The 12,383-nt window shown below is 42.7% G+C and overlaps 1 protein-coding gene across 4 annotated transcripts in view; it reads right to left on the bottom strand.

The window, feature by feature from the left end:
- myripb (myosin VIIA and Rab interacting protein b) overlaps nucleotides 1–12,383 on the bottom strand; it is a 106,015-nt gene that overhangs the window by 31,914 nt on the left and 61,718 nt on the right. For all 4 annotated transcript variants that reach the window (XM_054765238.1, XM_054765240.1, XM_054765239.1 and 1 more), the window contains one exon: nucleotides 5,471–5,607. In XM_054765238.1, coding sequence (XP_054621213.1) covers nucleotides 5,471–5,607 — 137 coding nt within the window. The remainder of the gene's footprint in view (nucleotides 1–5,470; nucleotides 5,608–12,383) is intronic.

Genomic DNA, 12,383 nt, shown 5'->3' with positions numbered 1-12,383 from the left:
CGTGTTTTTGGGAACAGTCACGTCAAGGATCACGTCGATGAAGGTAAAAGTGACCTTTCATTCATCATTTAAATGCATCTGAAATTATTTTGTGCATGTAAAATTATAAAAACGTGTGTTGTCGTAACATTTTTGGCTTTCTGGAACGGTTTAATTGAATCTATATGATTTCTTATGGGAAAAATCGATTCGGTTAGCGGCCGTTTCGCTTAGAGTTGGACCTATTTTAACGATGCTAACCAAGGTTCCACTGCATAAGGCATTCAGGAGACTCACTCAAAGACCTGATCGCCGGAACAACTGGCTTTCATCGCAGGTTTGAATGATCTCACAACAGGCATAGTAATCCCCAACACGGGCTACTGTTGCGCCCGCAAGCCACAGCTAGCTAAAACTCAACTCTCAACCCTCCACATCACTTCGTCACACACGACCACAAGTCTTATTTATGCCTTATTTTCTCTTATTATGTCTACTATATTGGCTAATACGAGTTTCAAAATGACTATAGGGGTGTTATATCATGTCTGGAGGACTCTAATAATGTTGAAAAACTTATTTACAAGGTTGTAAACAGGTTTTCTATGCTCTAAAGACAAAAATATTCCATTTATAAATAAGAAATCGCAGATATTCCCTTATTGCAGTCGTGTCTGGAACCAATTAATGGCAATAAATGAGGGATTCTTGTATATTAAACCTTTAAATTGAGGAGTATGTACAGTAAGAGGCTTTATGGATTTTAGGATATTCACCACTCTATGGCGCACCAAAACCTTGTTAATATCAGGCTCGGCGACAAAGACAATCCACACTCTTGCTTCCTTCCCTGCTGCTCCACGTCTCCATTTTCCCCTCGGCGAGAATATTGCGTTTGAAAGGCGATAATATATTTTGACATTTCCAAAGTCACTGTTATCTCCCTGGTGGTGGTGGTGGAGGTGGGAGGCCTTCCACAGACGGGGATGCGACAACAAACACAAACGACAGGAGAAAAGTGGGACAACAGTAATCCCCTGTTTGAAATGAATGAGATTTCTGAGGAGAAAAAAAAACAACTAAAATTCCTGCATGCGATACTTCCCAACAGTCCCGTCGCTTTGCATCTCACGGCAAATAGCGTGACGCCGCGACATAAAAGCATTCTAGCGACGTAGAAGAGGCGCCACGTGAGCTCATGTTGAACCCTATGCAGTTCATATATTATAAAAAGAAGCTGAGCCACAGAGGAAAAGAGGAAAGAAGGGCAAAAAACTGTTTTCTCCATATTGGGCTCACTCCCACAGGTCCTCAAATAAACTTGTTTTGAACTCTTTTGGATGATTTGACATTCAGTGAAAATCAAACATGCTGTGAAGCGAGAAGCTCGACCTTGAAATGTTAAAAGCCAGACAAAGTTTGACTTTCTTTTGAGTAAGATGCACTGAAGCTGCTTCTTTCAGAGCAAAACTAAATGTAAGTAAAATGTTTAGCCAGTGAATATTTTACAAAGAGAAAAGTGTTATTTTCCTATAAATAACAACACAATATGGCTAATATGGGTGTTCACCTGAACCACAACCTGGACTGGACTGACAACACCACTGCATTTTATTCAAAAAAGGTCAGAGTAGGCTCCATCTGCTCAGGAGGCTGAGGTCTTTTGGGGTACATGGGGCACTCCTGAAGACCTTCTATGTCTCAGTGGTGGCCTCTGCCATCTTCTATGTAAGCAGCATCACAGCAGCTGACAGGAAGAGGCTGGACAAACTGATAAAAAAGGCCAGCTCTGTCCTGGGATGTCATCTGGAACAGGTGGAGGAGGTGGGCATGAAGGACAAAGACCCCCACCGCCTCCAACACACGCTCACTGCACTAAGGAGCTCCATTAGTGGCAGGCTGATACAGCCCAAGTGTGTGATGGAGAGATATCGCGGGTCTTTCCTTCCTGTACTCTATAATCAAAACTGCTCCAAAAAATCCTGTATGATAAGCATGCAACTAATGCAATAAACCGTGCAATAACTGTGCAATAAACCTGTGACGTGGTCAACATGTATATAATATAGTGTATATAACTTCTGATCTGCATTACCCTGTTTTTGCACTTTATTTGTTCTTGTTTGCTTTGCACTGCACTCTTGTACTTGTACTCGCTGCTGTAAACCTGAAATGTCCCCGTGTGGGACTAATAAAGGCATATCTTGTCTTATCTTAATCCCTCACCACACTTTGCGCATCAAATTTCGTAGCCTCACTCGATCCTGGTTTTTCAAGCATACATTCATTCATAAATCATGCTGATTCATGGTTGGATACGGCTTATCACTAGTGAAAAAATATGCATATTTCAGCAAATCTGACTTTTTTTTTAAAGCACTTCGAAGCATCAAAATGGATAAATGAACTAAAACGTCGATATGTAGTGTTCTACACTGGCCACTAGGTGTCTGTATTGTTACATTGATGAGACAATAGCCACCGCAGGAAGTACTGTACAGAACAGGAAGTAAAAAAAAAAACAAGTCAATCTCCCACTGCTAACATTTAAGTTTATATTATGTCTTATTTATGTCTTATGTGTTTTATTTTCTGTTATTATGTCAACCATATTGGATAATAGCATCATGCTTTGTGAGCTAGCCTACATGACAGGCTGTTTTACGTTCTCTTTTATGCCTTAGTTCTGGTTTTGAAGTAACTTCCTGTTCCGCTTTTACTTTCTGCCCATGCGCTCCTGGCTCTGATTTGTATTTGCCCTTATTTGGTTCAGCTGGTTGCTGGTTCATTGCGCTTTATGCCTGTTTCTGTCGCTGGATCTCTGCCGTGCAGTTATCATGAATAAACAGGCGTTTTACCTGCTCTTGGGTCTTTCTCTCCGCACCCTGGGGTCGTGCCACAACAAAAAACAGGTTTTCCATGCTCTACCTATGAACTATTTTGCGGGTCTAGAACCAATTAATCGTGATAAACGAGGGATTACCGTGAACAAATACTCAAATATAAGAGGATCCTTCTTTTCTGGAATAAAAGTTTTTCAGACAAAATCAACAGCGAAAAAGACAATCAGGGTCTCGGCTGCACCTCCCCAGGTTACTGGTGTGTGTGTGAGTGACAGGAAGAAAAGCTCTGACTCGCGTAGGAAGCAGACCTCCATCCATCCATCCATTTTCTATGCCGCTTATCCTCATTAGCGCCGCGGGGGTATGCTGGAGCCTATCCCAGCTGACTTCGGGCGAGAAGCGGGGTACACCCTGGACTGGTGGCCAACCAATGGCAGGGCACATATAGACAAACAACCATTCACACTCACATTCCTACCTATGGACAATTTAGAGTCACATGCATGTTTTTGGCATGTGGGAGGAAACCCGAGTACCCGGAGAAAACCGATGCACGCACGGGGAGAACATGCAAACTCCACACAGAGATGCCCAACGGAGATTCAAACTTCCCGATCTCCTGACTGTGTGGCCAACATGCTAACCACTCGGCCACCGTGCGACCCGGGGAGTAGACCTGTTGACGCCAAATATAGCGTCTTTTTTGCAGTTTTCTATGTGAAGATAATTTTTTTTCCCACCAATGATAGATTGGCATAAGTACCAAAATGTACACGATAGGACCGAAAAATGAAGTCGCCTCAGTGCCTCATTTGGGTGCTAAATGAATGCAGACTCAGCCACCCCCAACAAGTGACTGAAGGTGACATTTTGCACATACTGTAGCATCCTGACAGAGACACACGCGCTCTTTTACAACTTTATTGCAGACCTTAACACGCCGACAGCAGCGCTCCGTTGTGGTTTCGAGGTGCATGCCCAGCAGGCCAAACTGAAATGGAGCGCTGGCCTGGTCGGAGTCAGAGGAATCAAATCAGAGGAAGTGGTTGTATGTTTCTCTGAAATTCAGAACAACACTTGATCTAATTTGATTGTTTTCCTATGGTCTAACTTGGAAAGTGCAAACATAGTCTGTTCTGTATTTGCTTAATTTCATCACGCACCGGATTAGGGAGGAAAAAAAAAATCAACAATGTTGTTACATCATCATTGTTGCTCTACTTTCAGCCTGGGCTTTTACGACGTGGCCCAGAAACTCAAAATAATGGTCTCCCGTTCAAATAGCGGCGACGCCTCAGGAATGTAAAACCTTCTCATAAACGCCATCGCTGAAGCATTGTCGTATTTGATATGTGCAGCGGTAACGCTGGCTTTTATTTCTTTATTCATCGCCCCGGGAGCGATTCTCGCCAAATCAATTGTCGGTAGGTGGGAAATGGCGGCTGACATGACAGTCGTCGAGGGGGCGGTGGGTGTTTTACATCGATCACGTACCCTTGCAGAATGCGTGACCTTCAAGCAGGCGGCGAGAGAGAAAAAGGAGACAGCGATTTGCGCCTTTCATGTACATCATCTCCAGCGGAAGGAGATAAGGCTTGTGTGTGTGTGACCAGCAAACAAATAGCGTGCGTCCGCATGTCTTTGCTGCAATGTCTCAACCCAGACGACTATCATGCAATTACTATCATAAAATAATACATATCATTATTATTATTATTATTATTATTATTATTATTGTTTGCTCTCTTTTGACTATTACAAAAAAATACAATTTTTTATCCGAATAATTTGCTTCTTATGACTGTATAAAACCATAAATTATGTAAATATAAGGAAAAGTGCAAATAAGACGAATGAACACCGGGATCGGCGATAGAACCAGCAACCACCGGGTTGGAAAACAACCACCTCCTGAGCCATGTCACCCTATAGAATAGGCAGAATGGCTCAGTAGTGGAAAATGGAAAAATTTGAATGATTTTCCTCCAGTAGGGGGCGTTAAACAGATTGCCTATGCATTTTCAAGGAGAAAATTACCACAGAATATGACAAAAATTACAGTACATGAAACAAAATTCTTCATAGATGGCCAACATGTCCTGGATGAGCTGAAGTTAGAAGAAGTACAAAAATAAATGATGAAAAATGTGTGAATGCTGGGAAGCATTCACACATTTAATAATAATGCATTAATACATTAACATTAATAATAATAATATATAATAACATGTAATAATAGCAATAACAATACATTCCAGTAAAGGACCACATCACTCTGCCTGCTAACAAAAATGGCCACAAAGGTTTTCAGTCAGTTCCACCAGTCATCCTGAACATTCCCCTCATCCAGTTTAGCCCAAAGTCTGACCTGATTTATCCCCTCAGTCCTCCCTTCATCCATTTAATCCAGCCTACTGGGGTTTGAAATAATGCCCTGTGGAGGCAGACTGATCATGCCGCAGCCGGGTCACAACAATGCTATCAGGAGGAGAGAAGCTCCTGCTGCCATTCACTTCGGACCAAAAAGAATTGGACTGCAGCCTCAAGCAGCACCGGGGTGGGCAAACTACGGCCCGCAAGGTAATCGCTGTGAGGACATCACACACACACGTGTGAGAGTCCACACTGACAGGAGACGATGAGGTTACCTGGGAGATCAGATAGCGCTCCTCTCTCGATAATGTGCTTCCTATACAGAGTCTTCAAAACCTTGGCGCTGCCGAACCTCTTGAAGCGCCTCTTCACATTGTTGTAATACCATTCCAGGGACTGGGTCCTTAAAATCCTGCAAACGAGGCACAAAACCACAGAGAGGCATTAGAACGTGGAATATTCACAACACAACAACAATGGAGGAACAAAACTACTGGTCAGGGTTGGAAAGCCAGCCACCGTAAGCCATTCAATATGCTCATCATATTCTATAAGGATATCCTTTATGTCTTTGGATTAGAATATGACTTCAGAACTACATTAAGCAATTTCAGTACAAATACCTAGCTAGTAGTACAGCAGGGGCGTCCAAACCTTTTCCACAGGCGACAACATACTGAAAAATGAAAGGATGTGATATTTTGTAAAGCAACCCATGTAGATGTGCTAAGACGTTATATGATGTCATATCATATGTAATATTATAATCTCATGTCATGTAAAGTCATGATGCCATATTCTGACTTTATTCCCATAATATTGTGACTAAAATGACATTATTTTTCCTTATGCTCGTAAAATGATTAAGTATTCATTACAATTATTCTTGTAAAAATGTTTTATTAACGTTTAATGAATTAATATGTTGACTTTATTCTAGTGACGTTACAGCTGTTTTTCCACTGGTGTGTTTTTTTTATTTTCCAACTATATACTCTGACTTTATTCTCGTAACATTATAACTTTTTCTGCAACGTCATTTTCGAAAAATTACAACATTGTTGTTTTATGATTAAAAATGCTTTTTTTTCTTAATATCTCAACTCAGTGCTACTAAAATGACATTTTTCCCCTCATATTATTATTTAGAGTTTATTCTTATAAAACTGCAATTTTTTCTTTTTTTCTAAATATTTTGACTTTATTCTCATAAAATGACAGCTGTTTTTTCCATTTCTACTTTTATTTACTTTTCTACTATTTTATTTTAGCTATGTACTACATTTTCTTTCTTCTAGTAAATTTCCCTCTCGTAATTACGACTTTATTCCCATAATAATTTCATTTGCTCTCATAAAATAATAATTTTTTCCGCAACCTCATTTTCAAAAAAATTTAATGTTATTTTATTTTGAAAAATAACGTCTTTTCCCTTTAATATTTCAACTTTATGGTACTAAAACCATGTTATTTTTTCTTGTAATATCATTGCATATTATGTTAAATTGCGATTTTTTTCTCTCGTTACATTACAACTTTTTTCTCTGAATATTTTGACTTTATTCTGGTCAAATTACTGCAGATTTTTCCATGTTGCTTGTTAAATGATACCTTTAGCCCCCGGGCTGCACTTTGGATACCCTTATAGGAAAAGAATAAATAGATGAAAAGCAGCAGTCACGCTATAACAGAGAAAATGTTGTTGTTTTTCACGTGAGCTCCTGTAAAATAGACGGAAGCAGCCTGCATTAATCCTAAAGGGAACGGATCTAGAAGAATCTATGAGTGTAAATTTGTCGCCGCCACTACGGGGAGGGTACTCCTCGAACATTGGCAGTGTGTTTAAATGATACCGTGCTTTAACAGTATTTATTTGAGCGGGCCAATGAGCTAAAGCGTCCTTTCAGGGGATTTGTGGGGTCTCTCAATGAAGGAACAGGAGAAAATAGTAAGAGCATTAACGGGATCCAGTTTGGCCCTCAGGCTCCTTCCCCTCATTCTCTGTGGATTTGTTATCCTCAGCATCATCAGCGGGGACGCTCAATGAGCCTCAGCTTCTTAATTTCCTGCCACAGGTCAGTCTAGTCGCCCACAAACGGAACAGCGATGAGGAAGCAAATAGCAATGAGGAAAGTGCTGCATTTACTGACCTTTTCCCCGAGATGCAAAAAAAAAACAACCCAGCGGTATCAGCGTGGAATCTTAATTGGAATTGTAATCACTATGCAAATAAAGCTGCGCAACACATATGCTTGGAATAATAAGTGTAAGAGTCCATTTTGGGTGAGCATATTTTAGGGAAAACCTCCAAAAAAAAGAAGTCATTTCAGTACAATCAAAATGGGGGAAATGACTTTGTTAGACAGAAAAACAGAGGAGAGCGAGGGACTTAGGACGAAAGGGAACGAGGCTTCTCAATGAATGAAGCATGACATCGCTTCCCTGGAGTGATGTGATAAAAAAAAATTTAAAAAAAAGAGCAGGAATAAGAAAGAGTTGGAGCTTTCAAGTGCTGTATGTGAGGCACGAGCTTATGAGGGGGAAAAAAACGCATAATGAGGCTGGGAGAGTCCCTCATCCTGAGCTGCTGCATGAATAAGTAAAAGGGATTCCTATATGGATACTCTCCTGGCACTGTTCCTCTACATTTCCTCCATCATCTCCTACATTTTCATTTTTCCCTGCAGTTCGTTTGCCTTCTGCTCGTCAGAAGATTGATTTGCACGCCTAAATGAGTAAATGAAATATGTAGGGCGATGTGTCGTGGAAATGCAAGAAAATACGGTTTGACTGAGCTGTGGCTTGCTTATGGAGGCTGCTGGGGTGGAGAGAAGAGCGATAGCAGGAGCAATAACAGTGGACACTGACTACAGTGAATAACGCACACAAAGTGCAAAACTGCCGCTTTCGGGCCACTTGTACTCTTCTTGATCTTGTCCGATCTTGTCCTTTCGGTCACAGCGGCCCAAATGAGTTTTCTGCGTAGGGTGGCTGGGCTCTCCCTTAGAGATAAGCTCAGAAGCACTGGCACTGGGAGAAACTCGGAGTAGAACCGCTGCTTCTTCGCATTCAGAGGAGCCAGATGAGGTGGCTTGGGCATCTGGTCAGGATGCCTCCCGGACACCTCCCTGGGGAGGTGTTCAGGCCGCGTCCGGCCGGTAGAAGGTCTCGGGGAAGACCCAGGACACGTTGGAGAGACTATGTCTCTCAACTGGGCTGGGACCGCCTCGGGATCTGCTGGAAGGAGCTGGACGAAGTGGCCAGGGAGAGGGAAGTCTGGGCTTCCCTGCTTAGGCCGCTGCCCCCGCAAACCGACCTCGGATAAACGGTGGATGGATGGATGGATGGATGGATGGATGGATGGATGGATGGATGGATGCAACTGCAAAACTGACATATTTTTGCTAACTTCTTGAATGAATGGATGTCATATTATAATAAAACAGTATTTTTCCCCATCAACAAAAACACGGCATAGACAAGTCTTTGTAATGATTTCTACATGCAAACAGGCAGGAGCTTTTCTTCCTGTCACTCAAGCACACGGGTTTGAGTGACACTCAAAGGTTGGACGAGATTCATCCAACTGCTGTTGAGCAGCTAAGATATGATATCCTTTTAAAATTATTTTTACATGTATTTTTATGATTACATTTTTCAAATTATTTTTTTTGTATTGATATTTTTAGTTGCTTTTTGGTATTTTTCTTGCATTTTCATAAAAAAAAAAAACTTTCCAAAAATGTGTCTTGAAGTAGAGGGGCGGTCTTATATTGAGGGTCTATAATGTCATTTATTGTTTAACCTATAAGTTTGAAAGTAATCGTCTCTCATGTTTTCATCATAAATAAATACACACACAGATATAGGCATGTGTGTAATGTTTGGGCTTTTTTTTTTTTTGCCGTCACTTCCTGTGAGGACAGACGCACTGAAAAGCGTTTCAGACTATTTTGACACGTTTCCCGAACGCAGATCTCGACCATACTTCCAGATCTGTTTGTTGACACCTTTGGCTTGAGGAAACAAAACTGATTCGTAACCAAATGGATGGGCTGGAAGAGAAAGTGGATGCCTCATGAAAGGGTCGCATTATACTCTCAAATGATGTGTAAGATTGATGATTTGGAGCAGTACACATGCATGAACACATGCATGAACCATTCCATGGCAGCCATGTATGCGCCAACACAGACTGACATGGCGGTGGAGAGCAATGAAAGAGTTTTCCTGGCGAGTGTCGCTTGATGCGCCGTCGCCACACTAAACGCCTTGGCTGAGTTGTTCGCTCAGAGCTGGCAGGAGCGGGGGCCTGACAAAGCGCAAGGTCGCAGGTCAAATACTAAAAAGACGATGAGATTTTCTTCGCTTCTGCGCGAGGATGGCTTTAAAGCGGCTTGGCAGCGAGCGGGCGCGGGAACACATCTCTCACAGCGGGCGAGTCCCGCTTGTGACCTTTCTGGGAAGCCGCTGGAATATTGATCGCCTCCCTGTGGGCCCTCTGACTGCCATTCGCGCACAGGAAGAAGGAATGAGAAGAGAGAGAGACAGGCCTTCTGCATTATCCATGGATATGTGGTTTCACATGTATGCCTAGGAAAGCTACAGATTTTTTTATTTTTACTTACCTGACTCGTAAAACTGGATACACCCGGGGGGGGGGCATCCTACATCCTAAACAAATCTTTATTCCAAAACTTGTGCATGCAATTAGACTATAAAAAAATCAGTTCATGCAAATGGCTGTATTAATTTCAGTGGCTGTATGACACATATGGGAACGTGAGATAATCTGCATAGCCGCAGCACCGCGTGGGATTTTTTTTTTGTTTTGTTTTTTTTGAGGTCAACATCTGGAGAGGCAGAGCTCTGCAGCAGCTCGGCATTGTGGGAAATTTAGATACACAATAGCCTGCGGTTACGCTTCCCACCACCCCGGCCGTCCTCAATCAGGCTAGTCTGTGTGGATTAGAGATCCTGCAGCTTTGCAGAGAGACGTATTCACGGGGGGGGGGCCAAATAAAAGCAACAACCTGTAAACAAAACAAATGTTTTCCGCATGCAAGCTTATGGTAATCGGGCGCCTATAGTGTCGCATGTATTCTTTCATGGCAGGTGGGAGCCTAAACACTCACTGGATCGTACAGCGAGGACTCCACTGCACACACAGCAACCCTTCTTGTATCGATTAGGTGCCATGCTGTCACTTCACGATCAACCCTGCACTGTTTGCTCAACTGATGGGTGATGAAACAGCAGGTTAAAGGTCATAAACATGATCAAGCCCCGACACTAAGTGTGTATTGCCGCTGTCGGAGCCCACAGTGTCAAAATAAACGGCTTGTTTGACAAGTCCATACTATAAATGCACACAAGCCGGCTGTAACATTTTGTTTGTCCCTGCTCCAGGTTTGCAGTGGCCAGTGAGTGACAAAGGAGGAAAGAAATTGCAGTTGATTGGCGTCATGAAAGAGCAAAAATGCTCCGAATACGTTGGAAGATATTTTAGCAGTTCTTTGAGGAGCACATCCACAGTTTATTAAGCTTAATCCAAGTCAATCACCCTTCAATGGCTAAGTAGGGGAGGCAGGAAGCTGTCCTTGGCTGATAAGATGGGAAGCTGCGCGAAAGAGATGATTTTGCTTAAGTCACCGAATAGCTGCAGACATCAAGTTTTGGCACGTGCGGAAGGTATCTTATTGTGCCCCCCGGACGAGTGGAAAAGTTCAAGTCATTTCCTGTCAACCCAAGGGGACTTTCTGCTGCAATGAGGCTACAAATGCACCTTCTTGGACGAGGGTGCCGTGTCCAGTGTGGAAGTTAGGAAATGACAGTATATACTAGGGGTGTCCCTATTCGACACTAAAAAGAAGAAAACAGTATTGGAATATATCGGCCTGCATCTAAAATTTCAGTCAGCATGCAGGACCCACGTGATCACAACAAGCGTGCGTTTGCTAGCGTGTTTAGCAAGGAGTAGGAGGGATGTCAGCCGTGTGGTTGTGTCTTTCGTTAAAGTCCTAAAAAGATGTTGCAGCTGAGTGCAAAACTTGTCATGCGACAGAAACAAGCGAGCCCGTCAGTGGTGAGTATCAAATGCTTCATTGACCGCGTTGAGCCTCGCTACATGTCTACTGTCGATAAAGCTATACACCAAATGCATCAACAAGTCAATGGATCAGTTTTTCTCATACTTACTGTTGCTGACTATTATTCTCCGTTTGAGTAATATCACTTGATCAAGCCTTGTCCAACATTCCACGCTACTGAACAAGTAATTCAAAGTATGCATAGTCTGTGCTGATATTGGATCAACATCGATATCGGCTGATATTCAAGGATGACGACTTGGAAAGACAAATGATTTCACTGTGGTCTGAGGTCCAAGTTGTGATCTATACATCCACGCAACAGAAATAAAGGCAACACTTTTGTTTTTGCTCCCATTTTTCATGAGCTGAACTCAAAAATCTAAGGTGGGCCTTAGGCTGCTCACAATAAAAGGCCAATACGAAAGGTGGAGCATAACAATGCATGGCCCCATGTTGCAAGGATCCCGACATAGCTGTTCTTTCATAATATGTTTTGTTAAATTACTTAAGTGTGAACTGCGTAAGGGGCCGCACGGTGGCCAAGTGGTTAGCATGTTGGCCACACGGTCAGGAGATCTGGGTTTGAATTTCCGCCTGGCATCTCTGTGTGGAGATTGCATGTTCTCCCCGTGTGTGCGTGGGTTTTTACCGGTTTCCTCCCACATTCCAAAAAGATGCATGTTAGGTAAATTGGCAACAGGTATGAAAGTGAGTGTGAATGGTTGCTAGTCTACAGTACATGTGCCCTGTGATTAACTGGCGACCAGTCCAGGGTGTGCCCCGCCTCTCCCCCAAGATTGGCATATGTGGTATTTGAGACAAACATATACTGACTGGTTTTTCGAGCCTCTCCCAGGACTGCGCATTTTGGAGTGGCCTTTTATTGTGGCCAACCAAAGACAGGTCGGAGCTGTGGAGTGTAGTTCTGAGTACGTTCCAAATACAAGCAGTCTCTGCGTTCTGCAAACAAACGAACATCCACAGCAGCTGTTGCGCGACTATAAATTGAAGCTGTCCCGGTGCAATGCGGGAAACTACTTCTTTTGCAGTTGTTGACCCACATCCTTCGATCTCTTGAGAGCATTTCACTGGAGAG

Source organism: Dunckerocampus dactyliophorus, chromosome 21 (genome assembly GCF_027744805.1).
Source record: "Dunckerocampus dactyliophorus isolate RoL2022-P2 chromosome 21, RoL_Ddac_1.1, whole genome shotgun sequence".
Lineage (NCBI taxonomy): Eukaryota > Metazoa > Chordata > Actinopteri > Syngnathiformes > Syngnathidae > Dunckerocampus > Dunckerocampus dactyliophorus.
The sequence above is the reverse complement of the archived record's forward strand: the minus strand, read 5'-3'. Positions and strand labels throughout refer to the sequence as shown.